This window comes from Geospiza fortis, unplaced genomic scaffold (genome assembly GCF_000277835.1).
Source record: "Geospiza fortis unplaced genomic scaffold, GeoFor_1.0 scaffold20, whole genome shotgun sequence".
Taxonomy (NCBI): domain Eukaryota; kingdom Metazoa; phylum Chordata; class Aves; order Passeriformes; family Thraupidae; genus Geospiza; species Geospiza fortis.
In genome coordinates this window covers 236,372-264,038 of record NW_005054374.1, presented here as the reverse complement: position 1 = coordinate 264,038, position 27,667 = coordinate 236,372, and the positions used below count along the sequence as shown (strand labels likewise).

Below are 27,667 nucleotides of genomic sequence, written 5' to 3'. Positions count from 1 at the left end.
TTATACAGCTTTATATTTTCTACAGTAATTCAACTAAGTTTCTATAGTGTTTGCATCTTGTGTAAATTAATTTTTTTTTTGTTGTTGTATTCACTGAGAACAAGAAGAAAAATTTGCTGAATCTCAAAAAATAACATTTTTGGATCAGCCTAACTATTCCTTCATATCTTCCTATTCCAGTGGTGGAACTCTTTTCCATAAAATGGGAAGGAATTGGAATTTATTAATGTGCCTGTATGGATTTGTGGGAGATCTGCAATTTAACATCTAGTGGAGGGAAGATGTACTATGTTATTTTAATGAAAAACCTTTCTAACTACCACAATTTACAGATCAAAAATGATGATGCTCTCCTTGTTATTCTTTAGGGAAATGAGTCAGTGATTGAATTGATGATTGTCATGCATTTGCAGTATAATCTCTAATTAAAAGACCACAGAAGGCAAGCAGATTTAAGGCATAGATCAGTTCAGTAGTCAAGTGATGACATTTTTAATTGTGTTGTTAATTTTAACTTATTCTGTGTCAATTAGATCTGGACTAATAATGATTAGATTACTTAAGATTCAAATTATGCTGGCATTGAATGTGCTGGCTTTACTTAATACTTAAAATATTCTTTCTGTTTGCTCATAAACAAGATTCTGAATGTAACAGACAAAGCATAAAAAGATGAGACCACTGGTGAATTATAAGAACAAGTTCAGAATAGTGGTGAACTCCATTGTTGAATCATCTGTATTTCTTTCCTTGCCTTTTTTTTTTCTGTGACAGGAAGGAGAGAGAATAAGTAAAAAAAAAATAGGACTCTGGAGAGAATTGGATTGGTGTATTTAGGATTTAATTTATTTGTTCCTTAGCAGAGGGAAATATTCTTAGGAAACATATTTACACAGGACACGCTTCTAGACCTATGTAAATATTGTCAGCCACTGTCAGCAGAAGTGTTTTTACCCTGGAAAGATCTGCCCTCTCCCACAGCACAGCTGCTCCTGTGTTTGTAGGCAGGGGGTCTGGACATTGTCATTTGAAGGGCTTTTCCCATCACAAGGGAAATCATTGATGCTTTTTGGTGGATTCTTCTTTTCCCAACCACACTCACAGGCTGTGCTCTGCCTCTCCTTGCTCATGCTTTTAAAGACTGATGATTGAAATCAGTGAAAACATATATCCTGTTTACCAGTGTTTCTAGGAAAAAAAATCTGTTTTGTTTTTCTTTGCTAAATCATATTATAAAAGAGAATAAAAAATCTGTTGATGCATAAGTAAAGTAGTTTAGTACTTGGAATGGACATTTGGCAATTATAGAAGTTTAGAGTAAAATAAACAGGACATCAAAATGAATAATCAGAGATTTTTGACAGGAAGCATTAAAGTGAATACGAATCAATTTGTTGCAATAAAACATGTAATTTCAAAATGCCACCATTCTGTGGAAGAAATACATTATCTTGTAAGTTAAACAAGAGTCGAAAGCTACAGAAACCAAATAATATTACATTATTCTATCACAGAACTGTGCAAATGACAGATGCACTTAACAAGATATATTTCATATTAAATGGCAATTCCAAAGCACTTGCATGTAAGGTGCTGCACAATTAAAAATATTCAGGCACAATTTATTATGTGCAGTATACAAGGTAATAAAATTAATGGATGCACTTCAGATAATGATCTGTTTCCTCTGGGTACAGTATATTTATACAATGATTATACAGAAGGTTTTGGAATGTGAAACATGAAAAGATTATTAACCAACCACTATTCATAAAATAATGTTTTACCAGAAAATGGGTTTTATATTGTTTCTTTGCCTGCTTGTGCTCTTTTGCTATATCTTGGTAAAGGTGCTTAAGTTAGTCCAGAAATCAGTAGTTATCACAGAAGAAAGTTTCCAGTCAGACAAGGAATAATGGACTTTATTAAGGAGTAATAAATTAAAATTCAGAAAGTTTCACTTCAACTAGAGGAAGAATTTCTTTTCTTTGGGGGTGGCAGAGCACTGGAACCCTGTGCTGCCCAGGGAAGTCATGAAGGCTCCCTCTCTGGATTCATTCCAAACCCCACCTGGACACATTCCTGTGCTACCTGCTCTGAGTGACCCTGCCTTGGCACAGGGGTTGGACTGGGTAATCTCCAGAAGTCCCTTCCAATCCCAACGATTCCATGATTCTGTGAAATTCTTGATTCTCCCCAGTGGGTCAGACTTGCCCAAATGATTTCAAGCACAAGTAACAGCCATTTTATTACATCCTGCTGGAAATGACATGCTAGCATCTGATGGAAAATTTGGTTTTACCTGAATGGACTGAAAAATAAAAGTGTTAAAATCACATTTTATGGAGATTTTATCTTCCTTACAGTAGGATATTCTGCCTAATGAAGGTGCACCTCTGCAATATTTTACCAAATGCGACTCTGCACAAAGCAGTTTTGTACTGTCCATTTCAGGAACATGAAGAGTAAAAGCATTTCTTTCTCTATGTATTTATGGATTCACATTTAGACTCAAAGGTTAGATGTTAAATAAAATAATTAAAGAAAATTGAATAATAGTGGCTATTTTTACATATTTAAATGTGTCATGTGAAGAGGGACCTATGAGAAAAATAACAAAGGAGGATCTAGTGAATCTAGATTTTCATCTGAAATACAGTCCTCTCTGAATCCTAGAAGAAAATATTGCAGTGAAAAGTATTATATGTGGAGAATCCATGACTGCACTTCTGGTAATCATAATCTTGCCTAAGGGTACTTGGGAGACTCTGGCAGCTGAAAAGAAAGAAAAGGAGGAGTAAATAAAGTGATCTTTTTATCTCTAGCCTGCCAAACTCTCAAGCAATGTCTTCCAGGTTCAGAGATAATAATGAACACAATGGCAAGATAATCTGCTCTCTGTTATGAATTTACAGCATTTTTATACACAACTCAAAGCAGAAACAATTGTTAAAATACAGCATAGTTAAAGTCTTATTGTCTATACATATTCCTGTTCTTGCTGTTGTTAAAAGTCAGTATCTGTGTGCCTGGTTGTCTGTGATTGTTGATATTCAGATGTGCTGTGCCATTCAGGTTTATTCTGCCTCTTCACATGCTCATTAGACATTAAACTTCTAGAAGATGTAGTTATGCTACCACATCCCCAGATGCATACACACACTCACAGAAGACAAGATCACTTTTGGATTTTACTAAGATGTGTCAAAATCCTCTTTTACCTCTTCATGCTTAAAAGTTCATTTTATATCCTTGATCAGTCCTTAAAATGTGCTCTTCAGTTTTTTTGAGTATAATGTGGACCAGCCACCACCCATTATCTCCCAGTAGTACTAGGCTTTCTATTTTTCCAATAGTTTTGCTTTTTGAAATGCTGTACAATTTGTTTGGCTGGGGCACCATCCCAGAGCAAAAGCATATCCAGAGAGCTGCTATCAGGTTACTGCACAGTCTGTTTCCAAGTGGGCTGTTTCCAAGCAACTCTGAATGAAATAGCCCAGAGCTGGATCCAGAACAGGATTTGCCAGAGCACTGTGATGCTCCACAACAGACATGATCCCCAATTATAATTTAGTGTGGTTTGCCACATAGCATACGCTATAGCAATTCCTTAGAATATTTTATTATTAAAAAAATTCCAGTACTTTTTATTATTTTTACTACAGCATTTAGCTGTAATTAGGACTTTATTTCCTATGTACTACCTTCCAAAATTGCCATGAAATTTACTATTTTTTGATCCTGATAAAGAAATTTTCCTGTAGATTTGGAGTGCAGATTGCAAACAAGAAAACCCATGTTCAGTAGTGTATCAAAGATTGCAGAAGGGGAGCACAGAAGGCTTTAGTCTCATTTACTTTTAAACTTGCTTTAAAGAAAAGTAATTTTTATTATTTTGATAAAAAACATATCTTCTGTTTAACTGGTTGGCTGTTGTATGACTATGTGATGATGTTTTTAAAAGTGTTCTTAAGCATATGGCATTGCTCAATGATTTGAGAATTTTACTCATTTAGAAATCAATGTTGGCCCTATTGCCATGTGTATCATTACATGTCATTACAATTTAAAAAATATTAGGGATTACATTTAAACTTCCACTGAAAAATAAATGAGATTATTAGTTTAATATTATTTTGAAGTCATTCTGAGTTCAAATTACAGAGTGATTATGAAGTATGTTGAGACACATTTTCTTATCTTTCATATGTAATGCTTTACTTCACAGAAAGTGAAGAAAATTCCTTTTACCTTTTAATTGTTCTAAATAATTACCTTGTCTTCAATAACTAAAGTTAGCTTTATTCTATGAACTTTATTATAAGCATGATTGTTGAACAACAGACAGGAATAGGCAAACTACATCAGAGAAACCAATCACTTTGAAAATAACCATAGAGAAGCATCACCTATGGTTTCTTGGCTGTTTTCTTACTGTCTCCTTATGGTCATTGTTGGACACCTAGGACTGGCCTAGATGGACCTTTGATCTGGTACTATGTTTATTTCTTAGTGTTTATGATATTTCTCAAATAATGTATCATGCAGAATATATGGGTTGGATTACCAGAAACCTCTAAATAACTGTGGAATATAGTTCCTATTAATTGTAATCAGTCTTTTTATAGAAGAAAAGCCAGCAATAGTCGTGTACATTAAAATATAATTTCAGTGCAGGCATAGTTTTCAAAATCCAGCTGTCAGGCTTTTGGTTATTTCTTACAGCAGTTTTAATTAGCTTTATGTATTGTATCTCTAATTTTTGATTTATTCCCATTCTTGTACTTTAATGTAGTTTATAATTCATTCCCATAGCAACAAAAAGTACCCAGGCAGCAACTTTAAATATTTTTGATATGCTTTCCCCACTAATGTGTAACATCTGTGGATTCAGAACTGTTATTTGATGATAAATCATTAACTGGATTTATGAGCTCTCAAATAGAGAAACTCAATTGTTAAATTATCCTACTTTTTTTTCCCTCTTTTATTTTTAACTTGTTTATCTTTAAGCATCTTCTCTTGTTTTTCTAGAGGGTCTGAATCCTGACAACATTAGACAAGCCTCAGAGCAGCTGAAGAGCCGCTGGATTGAGTTCTGTCAGTTGCTGAGTGAAAGACTGGCATGGCTGGAGTACCAAAATAACATCATTGACTTCTACTCCCAGCTGCAGCAACTGGAGCAGACAGCAATTGCTGCAGAAAACTGGCTGAGAACACAACCCACACCAGCAACAGATCCTGCTACACTAAAAGCTCAGTTAGAAAGATGCAAGGTTAGAGATTGTTCAAGTTTTTTATGATGTTGTTCTTCATAGGTGTTCCAACAGTGGGAGAGATTATGACCTACAGTGTTTCAGTGTAAAAATGGTAAATGGACTCCTTGGATTTACAAAGTAATTATTGAAAATATTTGTTCAAGGAAAGGAAAGACTGGTAAAGAAATAAAGATGCAGTAGAACCCAGGATATGAGTCTTTTGAAATCTGCCCCAAATGTTTAGTTATTTGGATACTTAGACACTTAGAGGGAACTGTGGGCCTAAAGTCATTTTCATATTTCTTTTTAATGTAAAAATCTCTGTCTTTGGTTCCTCATTAAGAAAATGTTGCTCTTCACCTCTGTTAAGGATCTGTGCCTGAACATTGTCTTCAAAATTCTGCCATTGAGGACCACTTCTTACATACCCTGTGTTCTGATTCAGTGTGGGTTGTGTAGTCAAATGGAGGAATATTCTCCTGTCACAATATGAGAGGACCACAGGAGTTGTACAAAAAACTGTCACACCAATTCACTTAAAGTCTCCCTAATTGTTTTTATTTGTGTGCTGTACCATCATAGAAATTTCCTTCTCTCTCTTACTGTAGACAGCTCTGTGGGTGTAGAACTTACAAGCAAATGCTGATAAACAGCAATATACTGAAGTGTAGTATTGCATTATAAATGGCATGATATACTTGTAAAAGTTTGGCTTTAGGAAATCTCTGACTCCAGAAGCTCTCAACCAGAAAACACTGAAACCCAAATTGAGATTTATGCTATTACTTCTATTTTCAGGTATTTCCAAGATGGCATTGTGCCTACAGAAATCTCTGTTCTTATGCAGAAAACTTTTCTTTGAATATCTCTGCTATGAACTGTACATTTGGCTTACTTTGCTAATTTCTTTTGTATTCTGTAGTTGCACATGTCACAGTGTGCAAACGGTATAATAGCACAACCCCATTGCTCTCTACAGCTTCCTGAGAAGGGCAGTGAAGAGAGAGGTGCTGACCTCTTCTCCCTGGTATCCAGGCACAGGATGCATGGGAATGGTTCAAAGCTGGGCCAGGGCAGGTTTAGACCAGAGTTGAGAGGGTGTTTGAAGAGGGTAACAAAAAGGCTTCCTGGAGAGGTGGTGGGTGCCCCCAGCCTGTCAGTCTGTAGGAGCCATTTGGAAAATGTCCTTATCGATGTGCTTTAACTTGTCAGCCCTGAAGTAGTCAGGCCATTGGAATAGATGCTCCCTTAAAGTCCCTTCCAGCTGCTATGTGCTATCCTATCTTAACCTCAGCCTCTAATGTGTTACTGTGAGGCTGCTAGAAATCACTGGGCATCTTCATTTCTCCTTTTCTACTTCATTTTAGTCTGTACATAATATAATAGACATGGGTCCAGGATTATTGTACATGTGGTGTTTTTCTCTTCCCATCTTCATGTGAAAAAGATGCTCCTTAGGGTTGAAAATTTAATGTACAATCATTCTTATTTTCTTTGAGCAAAATGTCATGTGAAAGTGACTTTAAGGTGGCTTTAAGCAGTGATTTCAAGCGACAATTTTATTGGGAGTAGAGGTATCGATTGGGAGTGAGGAAAGGTTTAAAATGTAGAATTGATGTGTGCTGTAACTGAAGTATTTGGAAGCAAAACAGTTGTGTAATGTGCACTGAAACAGTGGTGATTTCATGGCACTAGTGGTTTCATTTCTTGTGTATCATGTCTTGATTTTTTTTTTTTTTGTTCTCACTTGCAGGATGAAATCATTCGAATGTCAACCCTGCAGCCTCAGATTGAACGGCTAAAGGCTCAAAGTCAAGCACTCAAAGAGAAAGAACAAGCACCAGTGTTTCTGGATGCTGACCTTGCTGCTTTTACCAGCCATTTCAAACAAATATTTGCTGACATGCATGCCAGAGAAAAGCAGCTACAGACCAGTAAGTGTTCGTGACAAGAAGTCAATTTGCCTGACTAGAATAGGTGTTTATATTTTCCTTTCCCAGTTTTGTATTTGCTTTTGTGATACTAAACCAGCAGTGCAACTCAGGTGCTCTTTCTTGCAATTGAACTAGTCTTTCAAAAATTATCAGTTCATTCCATATTTTATATTAAGAAATCAAGGGAAGGTACATTATTCAGAAGCAAAGCTTCCACTCAATATAGTTCTGCCATCAAACTCTTGTTAGTATGTTTATGGACAGATTCAGTGATATTTTTTGGCACCATAAAACTGTCTTTGTTTGTCTGGATTGTAAGACAAGGCAGTCCATCTCTGTCAGTCAGTAGAGAGGAAAGACAGCTTAATTACAGGAGTGAATCTACTCTAGATTTTTACAGAATAGAAATTTAACTCCATAAATCTTATCAAAGAGATTAGCCACATTAGCATATCTAGTTTTTCATCATATGGCCAACTCTTTCTTATTTGCAAGACAGAACACATGACTGCCAGTTATACCATCATTTGTGATATTTTTAGTAAAATTATTTTTCAAAAGGGACAAAATGCTATACCAAAATAGAAAGTTAACTATTCCTAACTAATGATAGATAGCATATCAGCAATTACTGTACACTTTCTGTATTATCTTATGAAATTAATAAAGTATCAGACTAAAAAGAATACAAATGTAACTCTTCCCAAAAACAAAGATATTATATTATATACCTCTTCAACCACTGATATCTCTAAATTATTGTACTGATTTGAAATTTGACATAGTGCTAGCTCCTTCTAGTGGATTTTTCTAATACTCCTCCTAAATTCTTTCACAGAAAGTCTTAGATATTGTTTTTTTCAATACTACATTACTGCACTGCTGTAGTTATTTTACTTGTGTTGTCCACATATGCAAACTGAAGAGGTGATAATGGGAGAACAGAAGAAATAAAATGCAAGTGTCCCATAGAAAGTGATGAAAGAACTAATTGTAGAAATTTAACATTAAGGAGTGTAAAGTTTCTTCATTACTCTAAATTCAGAACGAACAACAGGCAACATGCAAAAAAAAATTTATATGCCGAAATCAGTTTCCATTCTTCCAACAGAAACATAGTGTAAATGCTGGCTTCTTTACAATTGCTTCTCTGTCTAAACTTCCATAGTTGTTTGGTTTGCACACCAAATTTTACTGTAGTGAGAGAGACCATGAATTAACCAGTTGATTGGTCCAGTAAGGTAAATACTCTTCAGTGCCTGACCTGTAATGCAATGGGCTTTAGTAAAGTTCTTCCTGGGTATTCCTTCCTCAGACTGGGCTGCAATCAGCTCCTCCAGAACAGCTGTCCTGAGGTGGAAGCACTGACCAGGCTGGGGAGAGTCTCCTGTAGTGCAGGAGAACAGAAGTCACTTAATACTGCATGGAGCCCTGGACAGTTACTACTTTTCTTGTGTTGTACAGATAGGCCATATCCCATGTCTTTATTCTGGCCTTGCTTTAATACAAAACATTGAAATTTTGTTGGAGTACTTTAGAGCTTTCCATCTTTTATTTACATAAATTATTTGTAATTAATTATTTCCTACAGATGGAAAAGTCTCCTGAGGACTGAATGATGTATTGCAGATCAGTTATAATATTTGATCCTTTTTTTTTCTTTCCTGTGAATAAAACCTAAATGTGTTTAAAAAGATTTTTCTTTTTTTTTCTTTTTTTTTTTTTTTTTGATCTTCCATTAATTCTGTATCTTTTCTGATGAATGAGGGTATTTAGCCGTTCTGTTTTTCAAGAGAAATTTTCCCTCATAAACAGTTTTCTCTAATTTTGGGAATTGTCACCCTCAAATATTTTTTGTTTGGTTAGGTTTTGATTGTGGTTTTTGAAAGTGATGGCAGCTAAGTTTTGGTTTTTGTTTTTGCTTTTTTTTAATATTCAGGAGTACTTAGTAGTTTCTCTCTGCTGCAGATTTGTCAATAAAATAATAATAAAGACTAACTCAGATTTTCTTACATGTTTTTCTCCATGACTTGATTAGCATTTCCAGTTATAAAACCTAATTTAAATTCTGAAACCTATTTGATTAGGTTTTTTTTTCATTATTTTGTGGTGCTGGTTAGGAAAGAGATACAATCTCACAATCTCATAAAATATTAAGAGCTACAACCCCATTTTTTGCACTTTACAGAATGTCTGTCTATCCTTATGTCATTTTGAATGTGATGTATGCAGCAATCCAGCTCTCTTTTCTCCCCAAACACATTTAAAGTCTAGAATATTGCTATATAGAAAAATTAAAGGTCAGACTGATGTTAAAACTGTTCAGTAATCTACACAAGGGAGTGAAATAGACAATGCTGTCAATGATTTGGGTATGAATAACCTGATTTCCCAAGGAAGTTCTTAGATTTTGTAATGCCCTGCTGAAAAGGGAGGTTTTGTACTTTACATTTATTTGTCTTGAAATTAACTGCTGTTACATCAGAGAGATTTCTAGGGAGCAGCATGGTCAGCCTCCCATTCCCCCTGAGCCCAGGGAGAGCTGACAGTCAGTGTCAGGTAAGTGAATATTCCCTGGTTCAAACTTCCTCCTGGGTGGCAGCTGATTCATTCCAGCACTCCTCTACTTCTGTGACTTAACTGAATTCCATTAAGGTGCTTCTGCTTTTCAGTCTCGCTGCATTGAGCTGCTACCCAGTCGTGGCCTTGATGGAGATACATGTTCTCGCTGAGATACATGTTCTGCTGAGGGAAATTGGATTTTTAGCAAGTAACTAAAAAAAAGGCTTTTGTCACAGGTAAAATTGAAAGTATCAAGGTGGAGGTGACAAAGAAAAAGTCATATATCTTTCCATTTTTGTCTGCTTCATAAATTTATGCACTGTGCTTTTCTTTCAAGTTCTGATTCTACTTTTGCAGAATCAGTAATTCCCAAAGGTGAAGTCATCATTGTCATCGTTGCTGTTGTTATTATTAATGATAAATTATTCATCTTCATTCAAATGATGTTTCTCCTGGTTATTTCAGGAAGTACTTTAGAAAGCTTTTGCCTTCTGCATCGTGTAAAGATTCTTTAGACATTTTATTTACCCATGCCATGCTTAAAATTATTTCACATGCACATTATTATTCTCTCTAATCCATAAATACAATATCTTAGAGTGTTGGATTACATAGCGCTCACGCAATTCAAACTTGGCAGAATTTTGTAAGATAATAAACTACATTAACTGTAACAGTATAATGACCATTTAGAGTTTGTCTGTAATTATTCTGCTTTGGTTAAAACTTTGAACTGCTAACTTATTTTGATGCTTTAAGTGCATTGGAAATGGGTCATAAGAGGCAGTGAAATTGTAGTGATACATAAAATAATCTTTCACAAATCGTTCTATACTTGAGGAAGTTAAAATTTAAGCAAATATCTTGAAAACTTCATAACTAAAAGTTTTTTTAAGATCTGAACTATGATTTAGCAGTAAAAGTATTCAATGTTCTTTGATTTTGAGGGATAAAGTTTGCTTAACCTTCTTTAAATGTGTCTTTCAAGCTGAAGATACAGTTCAGATGTGTGTGAGAATTTATTGTTTTAATAAGTAGCATGCAAACAATTTCTTTTCTTTTTTTTCACCCCATCCATTTCCTCTAGTAATTATTTTTTATGTAAATCAAGATCAAAAGGACAAAGCAGCCTGTGAAATTAATGTGTATGAGATAATGTCCTCTACTCTGTAGGTGATTTTGTCCCTTTTCCTCAGTGGTAAAAATGAATATTTTTACGGATGAAAAACAAACCCATCTAAAAAATAATTGTTTCTTTAAAATATATCTTCTCTTACAAAAGCTTCTGTAGAACTGGAGAAGGCTTTTTTGGAAGTGTTCAAAGCCAGATGGATGGGGCTTGAGCAGGCTGATCTAGTGGAAGGTGTCCCTGCCCATGATGGGGGTTGGAACTGGATGATCTTCAAGGTTCCTTCCAACCCAAACCACACTGAGATTCTATTATTCCCTTCTGTTTCTTTCAAGGGCTTTATAACAAAGAGAATTGGAAGTCTTAAATCACTTGCATAGCATTGATCAAGTATTACACAAGATTCCTTATGAGACTTTCTGGTTAAAAATATGGGAGAAGGAAATCACAGCTTTTATTAATAGAGACCTATTGATGAATTGGTTCAAGTTTTTGTATTACAAAATAATTAAAACAAACTTGGGAAAATGTCAGCCTGGTTTTACTACTGAAGAGATTTTTATTGGAAATACATGAAGTTCAATCTTGTTAATTTATTTCAGAGAATAAGTCTTTACTAAAATGGTCCCATAGATTATATTTATTGTCTTTCACAATGGTGTGATGAACAGTGGGATTTGTAATGACTGCAGGAGAAACACATTGCAACTTTTCCAGTGTGATTTGATCATTGTTGAGATAATTGTATTCTCATTTCATTTCTGACTTGGGAAAATATTTTTGACTGAAAAATCTGATCACAAAAACCAAGGAAGCAGTGAGGAAAAACAAACAAAGTATTTTACTTACTTGTAAAGCTATTTTCACATATTTAGATAGCTCTGTTTATTAGAAATAAATCCTAACTAGCTATTTGAGCATTTTGTTTCCACATGTATGGACTTTCTCTAAAAGAAATACGCAAGTGAAAATGCATTTGCCTGTCAGTTCTCAGGGCTTACAATGTCAGTCACACCAAAATGCATTCCCTACAAGTAGAATAGATTAATACAAACACATTTTTCCCCTCTGGGATGGGAACTGTATGTGGAACTGTATTATGATATTTTACAATAACACTTTTGTGATTTCTGTCTGTGATATTTTGTTACAGTTCTGCCATGGACCTAGTTTTGCTATATCTAAACTAGGCCCATATTGAGGACATACTAGATCTTTCTCATTGCCAATTTTTTTTTTTTAGATGATACAGCAGAATCCATATTAATGAGATTTTTCTTATTCTGTGGACTTTAGTCCATAAATATTAGTATCACAAAGCAAATTTTAAGATAAAAAGAAACAAGTCTTCAACGTGGGTTTATATTATTAGCATGGGGATTTTAGAGATACCTATTGCCCACAGAGAGGCCATAAATGAGTTAGATTATTTATACAGTTATTACTGGGTACTGTGAATTCCACTGTGGGAGCTTGACTGAATTCTTACCATTTCCATCATGTGCTGCCAAAATAATAAAGGCTCTTTGGTGCCATCCCAAAAGTTAATCTGCTTCCTTGTGGATGAAAATGCTGACACATTGTCTATCTTAAAGAATCAAAAGGTGTTTCATTATTGCTAATCTGTAGTAATCTCGAAAAGTGAAATGGAAAACTATGGTTATACTCAATTTAACAATCTTTTCTTAAATTAATATTTAATAACCAAATTGTAAAGACACTCGTTTGATTAAATAAATATTTATCATCCCATTGAACTCTCATTTAGTCCATCCAGTAGTAAGAAAACTATGGTTATACTCAATTTAACAGTCCTTTCTTAAATTAATATTAATAACCAAATTGTAAAGACACTAGTTTGATTAAATAAACATTTGTCATCCCATTGAACTCTTATTAGTCCATCCAATAGTAGGAAACATAACTCATTACAATTGAATGAAATGTCTTGCAATGTTTGGATGGTCTTAAAATTTTTATTATTATTGGCAAAGTTACAGGATTGGAGTTTGATGCAATTTGGTGGAGTTTGCTATAGCAGTTTTCATCTGTTCTGAGGTACTACCAAAGTAGCTGTTATTTTACTTAAATGCTTGAAGTTATACGTTAATCATAAGATTTGTTTTTCATTTAAAGGGAAAAATTACTAAGAGAAGTCAAACACTACATCACAATACTAAACTCCATTTCATATTTCTAAATAAAACTGCAGTTAAGAGTTGTGTAATTCTTTAACATATCTGACCTGCTTAAATTATATCGCCATTTATTTGGCGTGAAGAGTTTAAATGTATGTTCCATTGTAAAGTAGAAGTTGTTTGGATAAAATCAGTCAAAGACAATACAAATTTCACTAAGGAAAGAAAATATTTAAAATATTACTGGATGAGATGGAAAATGTTTGGGTTTGTATTTCCAATAATATATTACTATTGATTTCTCTGAACAAAAATACCTCACAAGGGAGGAAATTCTTGTCTTTCCTGTTACCAAGTTCTGTCTTTTGTAAATCCCCAGATATATGTGATAAATCACATCAGGCAAGTCTTTTATGTGGAAAGTTTGCCATACAATGTGCATTCTTCACAAGAGAGATTGTTCTGATTTTGAGAAGTTATGATATCTGACTGTAAATGTAATTTTTTTCATGTAGCATTCTGTTGATCAACTAAAAAATTAGATTAAAATCTGAGGTACATTCTGCCAAGCACTGCTGTATGATGTCAGCAATCTTGCACTTAAAAACTTTAACTGTGTTGTTTGTCAACACTACTTTTTGGACAGCTTTATTATTTTTCTCTACATTTCTTTGTGAAACACCAGAGAATATTGAGGAGGATACAGGAGATATAAATGTGTACAACTTCTTTTTAGCTTTTATATTCTTCATTATTATGAACAAGTTGGAAATGTTTCAGTTCCAACCAGCCATGCTATTTGTCTACACATTTTTCAGTGAGCATAGAGGCAACTGTTGTTGATGGCAGAGGGAATGTATCTGCTAATGAGTTGCTTATGTGTGTGCCAGATGTTGTCTATTTGCAGTAGCTGTAATATTGACACAATAAGCACAGTTCAATAAAATTCAACTTTATTGTAGAAGGAAGATTAATTTTCTAAGCTTTTAACAGCTGTCTTAAATGGAACATTTTGCTTGAGCAGAAACGTTGAACACATAAACATAGCTCTTAAGACATTTCTGAAATTAGATTGTAGGTTAAGTGCAATGGTTTGTCTGTTGGTCTCTGAACACATGTATTTAAAATAGTTGTGTTGGCCATATAAGTTGTCTTCTGACATATAATAAAAGGGTCAAACGACACACAACCCATAAAATGGTAGAGCTATCTCAAACATTAGGAGTGTGATCGTTTTTCAGAATAATTTTGCTTCCAAAATTATTTTTTATAGTTTTAATAAACACTGGACCTGTTGCAATGTCTTGCAAAACAGCTGTAGACTTCAATAAGGCTTGGTCTTTTATCAAGTGTCTTCTGTCAGCAAACCAGATAGTGAAGCGAAAAATTGTTTTATTTCCTTCTTTCCTTCTTTTATTTCCTTCCCTTTTTTTTTCCCCATTGAATGTAGTTTTTGACAGTTTGCCTCCTGCACACTACAAGGAGACAATGAACACTATACTTACGTGGATGCAGCAGTCAGAAACTAAACTCTCCATGCCTCAGGTTGCAATTGCTGAATATGAAATCATGGAGCAGAGACTCAGGGAGTTCAAGGTGAGTGATCAAACTGTGAGCAAAAATGTCTCAAATGAGAAATTTAGAAGAACAGAACTCTAGTTTGGTACATGAATCTGCTGAAGTCTGTGAATCTTGAGTAAATAATGCTCATTTTGGTTTTAGGCCAGGGCTTCAGGAGGCGGTGGTTGCTTGCTTATATTGATTCCTGAAGTTAAGGAATTTAAAATGGTGTTCACCATTGAAAGCAATTTTATAAGATATTGAAAATGTTAAGGAAAAGCTCTTGTTTTTCTCCATGGTATATAAAATATTCCTTTGATGATAGTTCTGTTAGTAAAACATAGATTTAGGTAATTTCATTTTCCAGTGCTGACATGAAAATTATTTTGATTTGCAAAATGCAACACAGTCTTTTGACATGTTTCCTGTCAAATTTACATGTAGACAAATGTGGAACCAATTTTGTCAGTGACTACAAACCTTCCCCGTATCTCAATGTCTGACAGTTTGTACTCTCGGATGGCTAATGAAAATATTGTTTGGTGCTTATTCAGAAATAAAACGTAGAATATAGAAAAAAAAAAGATGAAGTAAATTTGGGCTGAGAATTACAAAAGTTTTGAGAAAGTTTAAAAAATGTTCTATCACAGATTCAGTTATCTAAGTGGTTTTTTCTCCATGTTCTGCATATTTTCTCTGATTCTTTTGACAGCGCCATTATCAGGTCTATAGCAAATTCCTATCTCAAATGAATGAAATGTATGTAGATCGCATCTGTTAACAAGTATAAATACCTCTGGTTATATTCTCAGTTCAACTAAAAAAAATTTCTACGTTGTATGAGGAAAACAATTCCAAATTGCTCAGTAAATCATGCCATTGCATGTTTTAGTAAAGGCGACCTCTATGTGTTGCCTGTGTTTGTGAAACAAAGAGAATTGCCTGGCACGTGAATTCCACTCGCTTCTTATTCACAGGCTCTACAAAGTTCTCTGCAAGAGCAGCAGAAAGGCCTGACCTATCTCAGCACAACTGCGGAGGAGCTGTCCAGGAAAGGCCTGGCAGAAGTCAGCCGGAGTTACCGCTCCGAGCTGGAGGTGGTCCTGGGCCGCTGGAAGAAGCTCTCGGCACAGCTGGCGGAGCAGTGCCAGAAGCTGGAGGAGCGCATGACCAAACTCCAGAGATTCCAGGTTCATCACACTTTTTCTGCCTCTGCTTATGCCTGGTGGCTTGTTGCTGTGGGACTAAGGCAGAACACATTTAGGTGCTTGCAGGAATTAACACCAAAGTGAGATATCAAAATATGACAAAAAATGTGTTTAAATGTCTGCTTGATTTTGATGAGTACAGATTTTACTTTGAATTCTGATTTTGTGGTTCTTTCTGATTATTTCATTAGCAAAAAGCTCTAATTTAATTAAACATTGGAAATAATGTTTCTCTACTTCTTTTTCAATGTAGCTGAAGCACTTATTCATGCATCTGAAGTAGCTGTACCATATTGACTTTAATGAATTCACTTACATAATTAAAGTCACCTGTAATATAGTAGTATCTTGTCAGCACTTTCCAGAAAGCAGAAGTGTATTTTCAGGTATTTAGAAGGGCAGCATTGGAACCTCACCTGGGTGTCTGCAAAGCTGCTTCTTACATTTTGCAGGGCTGTTTCTCACTTTTTTCCGCTCATCCTCTGTCTGTCTGACATTTTTGTCCTTTCTTAACTACACTCCCACTGAGCATCTCTAGCCGACCACTGCATCAGCCATGTCCTGTGGTGATTCCACAGAGGGAAGCTGGAACTCTCTGTGTTCAGCACAGAACAGCACCTGTCCTCTCCTCGCAGATGCCACCCGACTCCCAAAACAGTGCCACATAAAAAAAGCAGAGCGCTTTGCTTAAGAAATTCAAGCTTTTGTCTTTTTCCTCCCTTCTGCCTCCCATCTTCACTCCCACCCCTTTGCCAAATTTAAAGCTTTTCCCACTGGTCTTGAAAGGTCCTGGGCATCATGACCATGCTCATGTAAAACATTTAAAGCAGCGTGAGCTGTCGATGCACACAAATTTTATCCCTTATATTTATTGCTGAAAGCCCTCTGGTACACATCTAATATAAAAGTTATTGTCTTTTGAGCTTGTTGAATGACTTCTCATACAGATTATTGTTTTAGCTGCTGTAATTTATGGAATGCATCAGGATGGGATATGATGAAATCAGTGTTCATAAACAAAATGCATTTACAATCTGATTAAAAATGTGAGTCATACATTTGATCTTCATTGGTAGCAGGAGACTAATCTCTTTTAAAGAAAATCCCACCAGATAAATATTTTACCACATTAATGAACTAAAAGTATTCTTGTAAATGTATTAAAGTTTCATCATGAAATATGATTCTGAACTATTTTTACTGTTGGATAATGGAATGCATAGTAGATATTTCAACACTGTTTTGGTAATAGCCATTCTGGAGTATACTGATAATTTTTGTATTATTAATTTTATTAATTCAGTTCATTTTCCAGGCTAGAATGGGTTTTTTTAAGTATATCTGTCTCATTAGGGAAATGTTCCCTTTGGCTACTTGTCTCATAAAAGTTACTAAGGTATATTTGTATACTTTTTAGGACACAGTCTTTATTCTAGCATCCTTTTTGTGCTTTAATTCAGCTTTGCAATCAGCATATACTCTCAATATGTATTTCATTGGTGATGAAAATAGTTTGATGAAAAAATGCTTTAAAATTTACTTCTAAAGTTTTTTCCGTATATGTGTTTTATTTTAATATGTGCATCTGATTATCAAAGATGCCATTTTAAGGTAATTTTAAGTGGTATTTTTTAAATCTCATTCTACTTTTCAAGTCATTAGATTACCTCTGTAATGTTGCCTGGACTAGTAGCATTCCCTCTTTTCAAGTATTTGATATTAAGATTTATTTTTTAACTGCAAGAGTTAAATAAAGGCTATGGAAGTCATATTCCTATTCTAGTGCTAGAAACAGTAACAGAATTACAGTAACTGAGAGACTGAAATGACTCATTGACTCATTATATGATTTTAGTTTCTGAAGTGAATCTCTTTCAGTTACATTGGCTTTTTTCATTGTGAATAGTAAGGGTGTTTTTCTGTGCTGTGTCCTGTTAGAAATATAGTCACTAGAGCATATAACTTCCAAAAGGAGTCTGGAGTTTAAATGAAAGCACAGAACATTTGATGGGTGAGCCTGAATTAAATGCCAAGTATGAGTAATCTGAAGCCATAGAAGGAAACAATGAACAAGCATGCAGTATCTAAACACAAATGATATCTAGAAGGCATAAATTTGAGGGCCATAAGGTTGTCTTCTCATAGACACATTAAACTTGGTCAGAAATGGTCAAAGTACAGGTTAAAGTGTTGATGACAGACCTAGGTAAAATTGGTTTTACTTGTTTGCTGTGTTTGTATTTTCAGACAGTTCAATAATGTTGAAATTACATTGGAATGAGTTTTAGTTGTAGTGTCAGGATGAATTACACTCTTGCCAGTCAGGTTTTGTGTGATGCAGTGAAATGTCTTTTTAATACACAGAATGACACTAAAACACTGAAGAAGTGGATGGCTGAAGTGGATGTTTTTCTGAAGGAAGAGTGGCCTGCCCTTGGAGAATCAGAAGCACTGGAAAAGCAACTTGAGCAATGTACAGTGAGTATTACCTGCCTGCTTGGCAGTTATTCAACTCTTTTCTATGAGCTGAGTTTATACAGAAGTTACACAAATGATTACTGTTCCTAAAAATAATTCATGTAGAAAGGGGATTGCCTTCTGCAGTGTATTCAAACCTTTCTCATGTCCTGGTTTTGAAGGAAAATTCAGTTGTAACAAGGAAACTTTAATACCAGAAGGAGGCAGGTTGACTTTTTTTAAAATGTATTTATAGCAGGATCACACCAACAAATACAGGAAATAATATATATAACTAGCCTCTAAAATCAACTGTTAATTTACTTTGTTGAGCTTTTGAGCATTGCATTTTTTTTACCCGTATATTCTGTGCCAAAAGATCTTTTTTTCTGTATCTGTTACTCATGTAATTTACAAACTTTTCTGATTGTACGAAAAGAACTTGCAGGTATTGTGAGTTATATCCATTCTTTTTTCTAACTAAACTTACAAGTTCCAGGATGCTATCCCAGCAGAGTTTTAAAACATCATGAAGTATTGGTACTTCCATCACAGGGTTTACAAATTCTTCCTGTCCCAGCAGAGTGTATAAGTGCAGTGAATCTTGTAGTCTGTGATGGCCCCTGTCTGTATGCTCAGTGGAATTTACAAGTTCTCTAAATGTTCAGGCAGGATGTGTAAATACTATGAAATACTAGATATACAGTGATCTTACAGAACTGCTAGTTCTCTCATATTTTCTCTTAGCCATTATTTAAATAAGAATTATCGGGGTTTTTTTTCACCATTATAATGGAATGTTCTTTCAGAAATGTGAATAAGAGATCTAGGTATTTCTCATGTCTTTAATCAACAGCAGGGAAGCATTTTAAGAGATATGTACACATTATATATGTATATATTTATAGTGCATACATAACATTTAAAAATTACATTATTTTATTTGGTACACAACAGCTTGCCGCATTACAGTGGCTCATTCCTTTTTAATTTCTTTTCATAAATAATTGTGTTGATTGTCCTCATTTTACTGGAGATCTGGACCCCAGACAAGTCAGAATCTCATGCAGACACATTTTCATAGGGATATCATATCTGAAACTTTGTGTGAATTCTACTTGCCTAAACTTCTGCTCTTCCTTTAGGCTTTAGTAAATGATATCCAGACAATCCAGCCCAGTTTGAACAGTGTTAATGAGACTGGGAGGAAAATGAAGAGTGAAGCAGAGCCAGAATTTGCTTCCAGAATTGAGGCAGAGCTAAAGGATCTCAATGCTCAGTGGGACCACATTTGCCAACAGGTACCAAATCTCCTGCTGTGACTTTTTTTTTTTTTTTAATTAATCATCAGGGTTTTCATTGGCAGAATTTGTCCTTCTATACATATGCAAATGAAACCAATTTTAGAAGTATTAATTCAACTAATATTTTACAGAGTGTAATTTAGCCTGTAGCAGTATATGTAAAGTATATTTATTTATAACACAATACCTTACTATTTTTATCACAAAGATACATACTAATATATTAGGTCTAACAGCAGTATGATTTGTGGCTTCTGGTAACCTAGGTTTCTGAAGGTGTTGTTTAGGCATTTGCCAAAACAATCAAGTTCTGTACTTAGTTTTATGTTTTCTTGTACATTGTTCAAATTGCATGTCATTACTCTGGATGAAAAAAGACATTAAAGCAGTGAAGGGTTCATAATTGAATAACTCAGAATTAAGAGTATGTGCACATATGCATGTGTATAAATTGGTCTCCAGTAGTCACACAGATTTGAAAGAATTAGACATAACAGGAAAGGACAGTTCTTTTATTTTAGTTAAAGGCATTATTAATAAATAATTTTACAGAGTAAGGAAGCTAAAAATTACTCTTATTTCACTGATGGCATTTGGATTCTTATTCTTTATGGTAGTTCAAATAAAATTTTTTTCATGTTTTATTACCTTTAAATTTTTCCTACTTGCTCTTTTCTCTTGTGTACCTTTTTAATGTATATTTTTGTAAAAGCAAAAGTGTTACCTTTTAATGAGCTATAATGTTTTCCAATTTTTTTATTATTCACTTTACATGTGTGAAATACTCTCTATATTTTTTGATAAACCTAAAAAAAAGTTGATCTTTGAAATCTGTAAGACATTATATTGATCCAGTTTTGTAGTCTTTCCCCTTTCACTACCACACAGTATTTAATTCCTTTTTTTGTGTGTGTGATATTAATAAGCTGTATAGCTTTGCACTTCTCTCACAGGAAGTTCAAATATTACCTTACAAGTATAGAAGTCTGTCACAGTTCTCTTCTGACTTCCCTGAAAATCTGTCTGTAATAATTTCATTCAACACAAGGCACAAATTATTTGGTCTCACTGGGCATTTCTGACTCAAATTCTTCAGCAATAGCTATTAAAACACATGAATAGTAAATACAAAAATCAGTTTGGTTTGTGGAGGTTTCTTGAGAAGATTTGGAAAAGTCAACTTGGTTGATATACATGCAATTAATATGACTGTGAGGGCTGACAGCTGGCAGTTGTCATTGACAATTCAGATACTCTTTTCAGGTGATAGGAGATTACCTTTTCTCCTGGTGCTGAGACTGAGGAAGAGACAATTTTACAGAGCCAAATACAATTCTGCTTTTATACTCGCTGCTTGTTGCTCTATTTTGTTCTGTAAAACATTTATGTAGAACAGCATTTATGTTTAACAGCCAGTCCTCAAGGATGAGTAACAAATCAATAAAAGTCAGAAAAGGAGACCAAACACTAAGAAAATTTCTCCTGATATTACTGAAAATAAAGTTTACGGAAGGGGCACCAGAGAGCAGAATATTGGAGCAATAAGCTCTGCAAGCCCAGTTCTGAGAAATGGCACCAGTACAACTTACTATTTTTGATGCAAACTTTTTAATAGTATTGAAAGATAGTAAATGCACAAGCAGGAAAAATTTTGATAGGTTAATGCACAATGAATAGAATCAGAGAATGGTTTGGGATGGAGGTGATCTAAATTATTATCTAGTTCTATACGTGATCTGGATGATACAATTATATGACCCCCACTTAGTGATTGCCAGGTGATTTAGCAGTAATATTTTTCCCTTTTAGATAAATGGTTTCTTCCACTAGGAGGTTGGACTTTTTTCCTTACTTATTTTTAGGGTATTCACCTTTTGGAGACATTCTTAAATGACCTAATCAACAGAAGAAAGATATGCATATTGCTTTATTATCTAGTGAGTTGCATTTGAACTAGTTAAAGGCCATCTGACTTTATAGCTGAAGAGCCTTTGGTTTCATCCTTGAATGTGCTTTCAAAATCTCCTGTGGTTATTCTTTCTACATTTTACAGAAGCTAATCCCTGGGAGATGTTCTTTAACACAGTTGTTTTCTGATCACCTCAGCATATGGTGTGGATTCTCGTTCTAGTATCATTACAGCACTTGTTCTGCAGGGCCATGATTTGCTAAAAAAGGATGCATACAAATGTAGTACTTTTTTGATTGTTTGTTATTATTATCTACCTAATTACTAGTTAACATCTGCCTAATAACAACAATTTTATTATTGTAGGATTTAATTTGATTCTTTTCAGGCTAAAACATTTTCAAGTTTGTACAGTAGCTTTGCTTCAAGTACTACGTAATCTTTTCTTTCTTAAAGGCCTATGCTAAGAAGGCTGCATTAAAAGGTGGTTTGGATAAGACTGTGAGTCTCAGAAAGGATTTGTCAGAGATGCATGAGTGGATAACACAAGCTGAGGAAGAATATCTGGAAAGAGATTTTGAGTATAAAACACCTGATGAGTTACAAAAAGCTGTTGAGGAACTGAAGGTAAAAGATAAACTAATTCCTTGAGCTGTGTTCAAACTTATTTTTGGAGTTCTAATTGTAAAGAAAGTCTACTTTTCTTTTAGGAAAATACCTTTTCAGATCTAGGTGTTTTGAAGTAATTTCTATTTGGAATATGCTAGAAGATATTTGATATTCTTCAACACTGCATTGCTTTTTTTCCCTGTTTACTTTATTGGATATTGATTTGGATGTAGCTTCAACATTCTTTTAATTAAGGAATAATTCCTATCATTTGGGTGTTAGCAGCAGTAGAGTGAAATCAGTTTTATGTCTTCTCTTTGCATTAGAATGAGCAGAAAAAAATTAAGATGTTAGGATGCATCTTGGTGTGTGCTATGTATGAACATTATGACTTTAATATAGGAATATAGAAACAGCATGTTTTGATCTCAATTAATAATGTTTCCTTCATGTGGGATGAACATGACCTTTGGACAAAATGACTAATTTGTGATACACTCTTGATAAGCCACTGGATGTGGGCTTAATTCTTATTAGAGGTGAAATGTTTGGCTTGTGCTATTCAGAAAGCCAGATTATAACTTGATTGTCATCGTATCTATAGCTTTGACAATCTATTGAACACTTTGTTTTCAAGATGTTAATTTTCCATGGTTTTTTCCAGTATTTGAGAGTTTCAGACCATGCAACTGATGATCTCTTTATTTACTGACACAAGTAATTTGCTGCCAGTCAGAATACATATAATATAAGGAAATTTATGGAACAACTCAATTGTAAATGAGACAAATATCAAAAGTAAATATCTGCTTTAAAGATGCAGTTCTTTTTTAGTTACTAAAATAGCAAAACTCAATTTTATGCATTGCATTGCATATTAAAGCAGATGAAGTTCATAGTTTTATATACAACCACCATTTTAGATTCCTAGTAGATATTCTGCACCCAAATGAAGTACAGGCGTGTTCAGACTGTGACCTAGGAAATAACCAGATCAATTCTCATGAGGTCACAACATTGAAAATCTGGATCAGAATTCTGTGTTCATTCTACAGCTCATTTCTTCCCACAACTAGAGAAGAGGAAAGTCAAGAACAACCTTGTAAGCTTCCTCTAGCAATGGCAGCCTGATCACAATTATTCTGATTCATGGACTTACAGACCCAGAGAGGGAAAAAATATTGTCAGGAATATGATTTTAATTTGATGTTTTCTGGGCAGGAAGTTCTCATTGTAAATTCCTGTGAAGGCCTGTAGGCACAGATGACACTTTTTATAACATCACTGTTTCGAGTTAAGATATGATTCCAGTCATAGACACCAGAAAGCACTCAGAGGAAACAGTACTGAGTATGAAAATCTTTTTCATGAGACCTCATAACACGGAAGGGAGGAGGAAAAGTGTGGGATATACAACAGAGAAAAAATATTTTCTGACTTTCTTTTTAAATTCAAGACAATGATAGTGACAAGAAGTATCTTCTTTTTTTTTTTTTTTTGGCCATTCTTGTGATTTTACTGTTAAATCTGGATACATGAATTTATAAAGCAATAGATTTTTTTTTTTTGGTCATTTGTGGTTCATAAGTTATGATGCTAAAGGTGCTTGGAGCACTTCTGGGAGGAAAAAGAAAAAAAGTACTGAAAGGTTCCATTTGTCTGAGAGCTCCAGAATGCTGGATGGTTGTGAGACGTTAAATTGTATTGTGTATTAGCAACAAAATGAAGCAGAAGTTTTTTGGATGCATTCAAGATTATGTCAGAAAGTCTGGGAATTAAATGTCTCCTGTTGTATTTTGTTTTGTTGTAGTGTTTTTTGTGTTTTTTTCTCTGTCTAGAATTCTGTCAGAGAATTATGATTGTTACTAGAAATAACTTCCCTTCTTAAATCAGGACTAGAACTTCTTTTTCTCCTTTCCAGAGAGCAAAGGAGGAAGCCCTGCAGAAAGAAGTGAAAGTGAAGCTTATTACAGATTCTGTGAATAACTTTATAGCAAAGGCTCCACCTGCAGCTCATGAGGCTTTGAAAAAGGAGCTTGATGTTCTAATTACCAGCTACCAGCAACTCTGCAGCAGGCTGAATGGAAAGTGGAAGACTTTGGAGGTTTGATATCTTGTCAGACTTGTATTTATAACCCTTCTAACTGCAAGAAGTAAGGTGGAGAGCACAGCTGTATTATCATAGAATTGTGGGTAGCCCAAGGCTATCCTTGCTTTATGAGCCATATACCAAATACCCTGTGTTATGAGCTACACACAAAGCTATTTCAAGATCATGTCTTCTGGAGAGTTGTATTGCAAGAGAAGACTGAGACACAGCTCTTAGGTCAGAGACAGCAATGGCTGCTCAAGCTTCTTATCCCTTCTGAGATCAATCCAGGAATCTGGCTTTGTAACAGCTCTGTGATGTTCTCTTCATCAGCTCCTCTAGGCTTCTCTCTTCCATGGCTAAGGGTTTTGACTGGGTGGCCCTGGAGCTGGTCAGGTGGTATTATCTCTGCATGGGAACAGCACTTGCTCTGCTGGCAAACTGAATATTTCCTATGCATTTTGAGTTGACCCTGCCATTTTGGCCAACTCCATTGCAGATTCTTGCCATGGGACTAATTTTATATTATACGCTAGTTACAATGAATTACATATCTTTGTTGTTAATGTAGCAAGAGATTAATTTTGGTTTGTTTGTAATTTTCAAGAGCTAAACTCATGCAGGACGATAATGCACCAGAGTAAAATTTATCTTGTCTTCATTTCACTGTGGAAAATTAGGTGTGCAGTCTAAACTGTTAATCTTTATTTACCCTGATCATTGATGATGTGTTGGTGCTTGTTAATATCCCTCTATAACCCTCATCTGATGTGGGCAAAGTTGGGTGAGATGAATTTCATTCTGGGAAGCTTGATCTGCCAAGAGTGTCATGCATTTCAATAACAGCTTTTAACTTGTACAAACAAAAAAAAAAGGAAAAAAAATTATTTATAGAACATTTAAATGTTTTGTTTGTGTATAAAGTGCCATTTTTATCTGCTTATTTAAGTATCTTCAGGCACTGTATAAATAAAATATTAGACAATAATTTAATTTCAGGAGAATAAGAATATTTCACAACATTATGTTTAGTACTCCAGCACTTAAAAGGTCTATAAATTGGACTAAATGTGGTTTAGAATTAATTTCCATACAGATTTTAGTCTGAATTGTTAAAAGCTGGCATTTTATGAACCTGTGATTTAAGCAATTAAAATATAGAATGTATAAGGAATCTAAGTGTATTTTTATAATAGAGACATAAATTTCTAACATGGGTCTTTAAAAATTCTGCTTGCTTTTATATTTATATAAGAAAACTTTACAGAAAGCATATAAAGTGGAAAATACATGAAAATGAAGATTCAAGTTGCGTTTTGTGGAAGAGTTCACTTTTTCATGTTATTTTCTGTGGTTTTGCTCCATTTAATCAAAATGATGGCTTTCTTTAGTTTTATATTAATTTGGATCAGATGGGTGCTGGCAAATAAAATCATATGGTCCCATAAGATATCAACCATGTTGTTTTGGAGAAGAGACATGAATGTTTTCAGTATTTTAATGAGCGAAGATTTTCTTTGAAATTTTCAACCTAAATAAACCTTTTCTTCATCAGGAGGTATGGGCATGTTGGCGTGAATTATTGTCATACTTGGATGCAGAAAATAAATGGTTGAATGAGATTGAACTGAAACTCAAAGCAACTGAAAATGTCCAGGGAGGTGCAGAAGAGATTTCTGAGTCTTTAGATGTAAGTGCTGACTTAAATAATAACCCAGTCATATGTTGATAAATTGTAAATTTCATGTCATTCTAAACAAACTGTGAACTAACCTTACACGTGAACAAGGTGCAGAATATTTCAAAAGTTCTATTTCTTACTAGAGTCAACAAATGAGGTTTTGAATTCAGATCCACCTAAATCAAACAATAATTAAATGCCTTGTGCTGGGTTTCATATACAGTTTTGGTAATGCTAAAATAAACATTCTTAAAAAACAAAACCCTCCCTTCAGCCAGTCAAAAAAATGTTGAAGGCTTCAGAGAGGAGAAGTTTTTGTCATAACTTTGTTTATTATTCTCTAATTTTTATTCACAGAGCCTTTAAAATTAGTAAAAATTAAATTAAGGCTTGTAGTGCATCAAAATACAAAATACTGCATTGATAATCCCTTTTTGCTGTTGAATTTCATCCATTTAGATAATCAAGCAGGATTTGTATATTAAGGTACAAGTACTCTCACTGAACTCCTTAGGCATAGTCCACATCTTTAAAATTAAGCATTAAATTTATTGCTATATGAAAAATCCTTGTGCTTTGTAATACGTAGTACAGAACATTAGTTGGTATTTCATCTTTTTTTCTCTACTTTTATTGTATATGAAATGTGAAATTTCTTTCTTATATTTTTAAGGCAAATTGGGATTGCTTTGTAGAGCCTTATTTACAAAAAGGAAAATAAACGACTATTTTTTACCTTTTTCAGTCTTTGGAACGTTTAATGAGACATCCAGAAGATAATCGCAACCAGATTCGGGAGCTGGCTCAGACTTTGACAGATGGTGGGATCATGGATGAACTGATCAATGAGAAACTTGAGAGGTTCAACAGTCGGTGGGAAGAACTTCAGCAGGAGGTATATTTAGTGATCATCCTGTTAAGCAGAGGACAGTCTAACACCATTTAAAAATTAAAAGAGTTATTTTGTTGGTACAGTTCCTAAATAGGTCACAGTTCCTAAACAAACACAATTGTACATTAGAAGTGGTTTCATGGGTGTGGTGGGCTAACTCCAGCAGGCAGCAAAGCAGTACAAGGTTCCACATCTCCTGGTATTTTAGTGGAGATTATAGAAAAGGCAAAAGCGGGCAAACTCATAGATTGAGATTAGGATGATTTTATAAGTGAAAGAAATAAAGGATAAAAGCAAGTGATGCGGAAGAAATTACCTCCAGGAGACTGATGTTCAACCAGTCCCCATGCAATGACAATTTTGGAAATGCTTTTCCCCAACTCTTTTTGTTGTTAAGCATGACTCTGTGTAGTGCTCAGGTCAGCTGTCCTGGCTGTGTCCTTTCAAAGCCCAGCCTGCTCCCTGGAAGGGGCCGAGTGAAAAGGAAAAGACCTGGGTGCTATGGAAGACCTGCTCAGCAATGGCTGAAACATCCCTGCATTACCAGTGCTGTTTTAGCCACCAATACAAACCACTGAACCATACAGGCTGCTGTGAAGAAAATTACCTGTCTCAGCCTAAACCAGTAAAATGCGTAACTCCAAAATTTTGAAATTGGACTGACCTTCTAAATGGATTTAATCTTTAATTGCATATTTAAGATGTCTTCTCTGACAAAACTCTTAGCGAGAAGCAAATTATTTTAAAATTAATTAGGAGTAATATCTGTTATAGATTTTTTTTTATTAAACAATCAATAAGTGTATTTGTATAAATGAAAGGGTTAAAAAGACCCTTCAATATGGAAATGTATAACACAAGGGGAGCCAAATCTAGCAATATGCTATAAATATGAGGCAAATATCAGCTCAGTACTTTGGTGAGGATCAGAAAGAAT

At 34.6% G+C, this 27,667-nt stretch overlaps 1 protein-coding gene across 1 annotated transcript in view; it reads left to right on the top strand.

Moving 5' to 3' along the window:
* The window catches only part of LOC102031458 (dystrophin), a gene marked incomplete at its 3' end in the record, with an annotated part of 438,907 nt that overhangs the window by 317,076 nt on the left and 94,164 nt on the right, over positions 1-27,667 (top strand). Inside the window, exons 20-29 of the mRNA XM_005424869.2 lie at positions 5,035-5,276; positions 7,012-7,192; positions 14,472-14,617; positions 15,559-15,771; positions 18,154-18,267; positions 19,392-19,547; positions 21,916-22,086; positions 23,990-24,172; positions 25,713-25,847; positions 26,584-26,733. Coding sequence (XP_005424926.1) covers positions 5,035-5,276; positions 7,012-7,192; positions 14,472-14,617; positions 15,559-15,771; positions 18,154-18,267; positions 19,392-19,547; positions 21,916-22,086; positions 23,990-24,172; positions 25,713-25,847; positions 26,584-26,733 — 1,691 coding nt within the window. The remainder of the gene's footprint in view (positions 1-5,034; positions 5,277-7,011; positions 7,193-14,471; positions 14,618-15,558; positions 15,772-18,153; positions 18,268-19,391; positions 19,548-21,915; positions 22,087-23,989; positions 24,173-25,712; positions 25,848-26,583; positions 26,734-27,667) is intronic.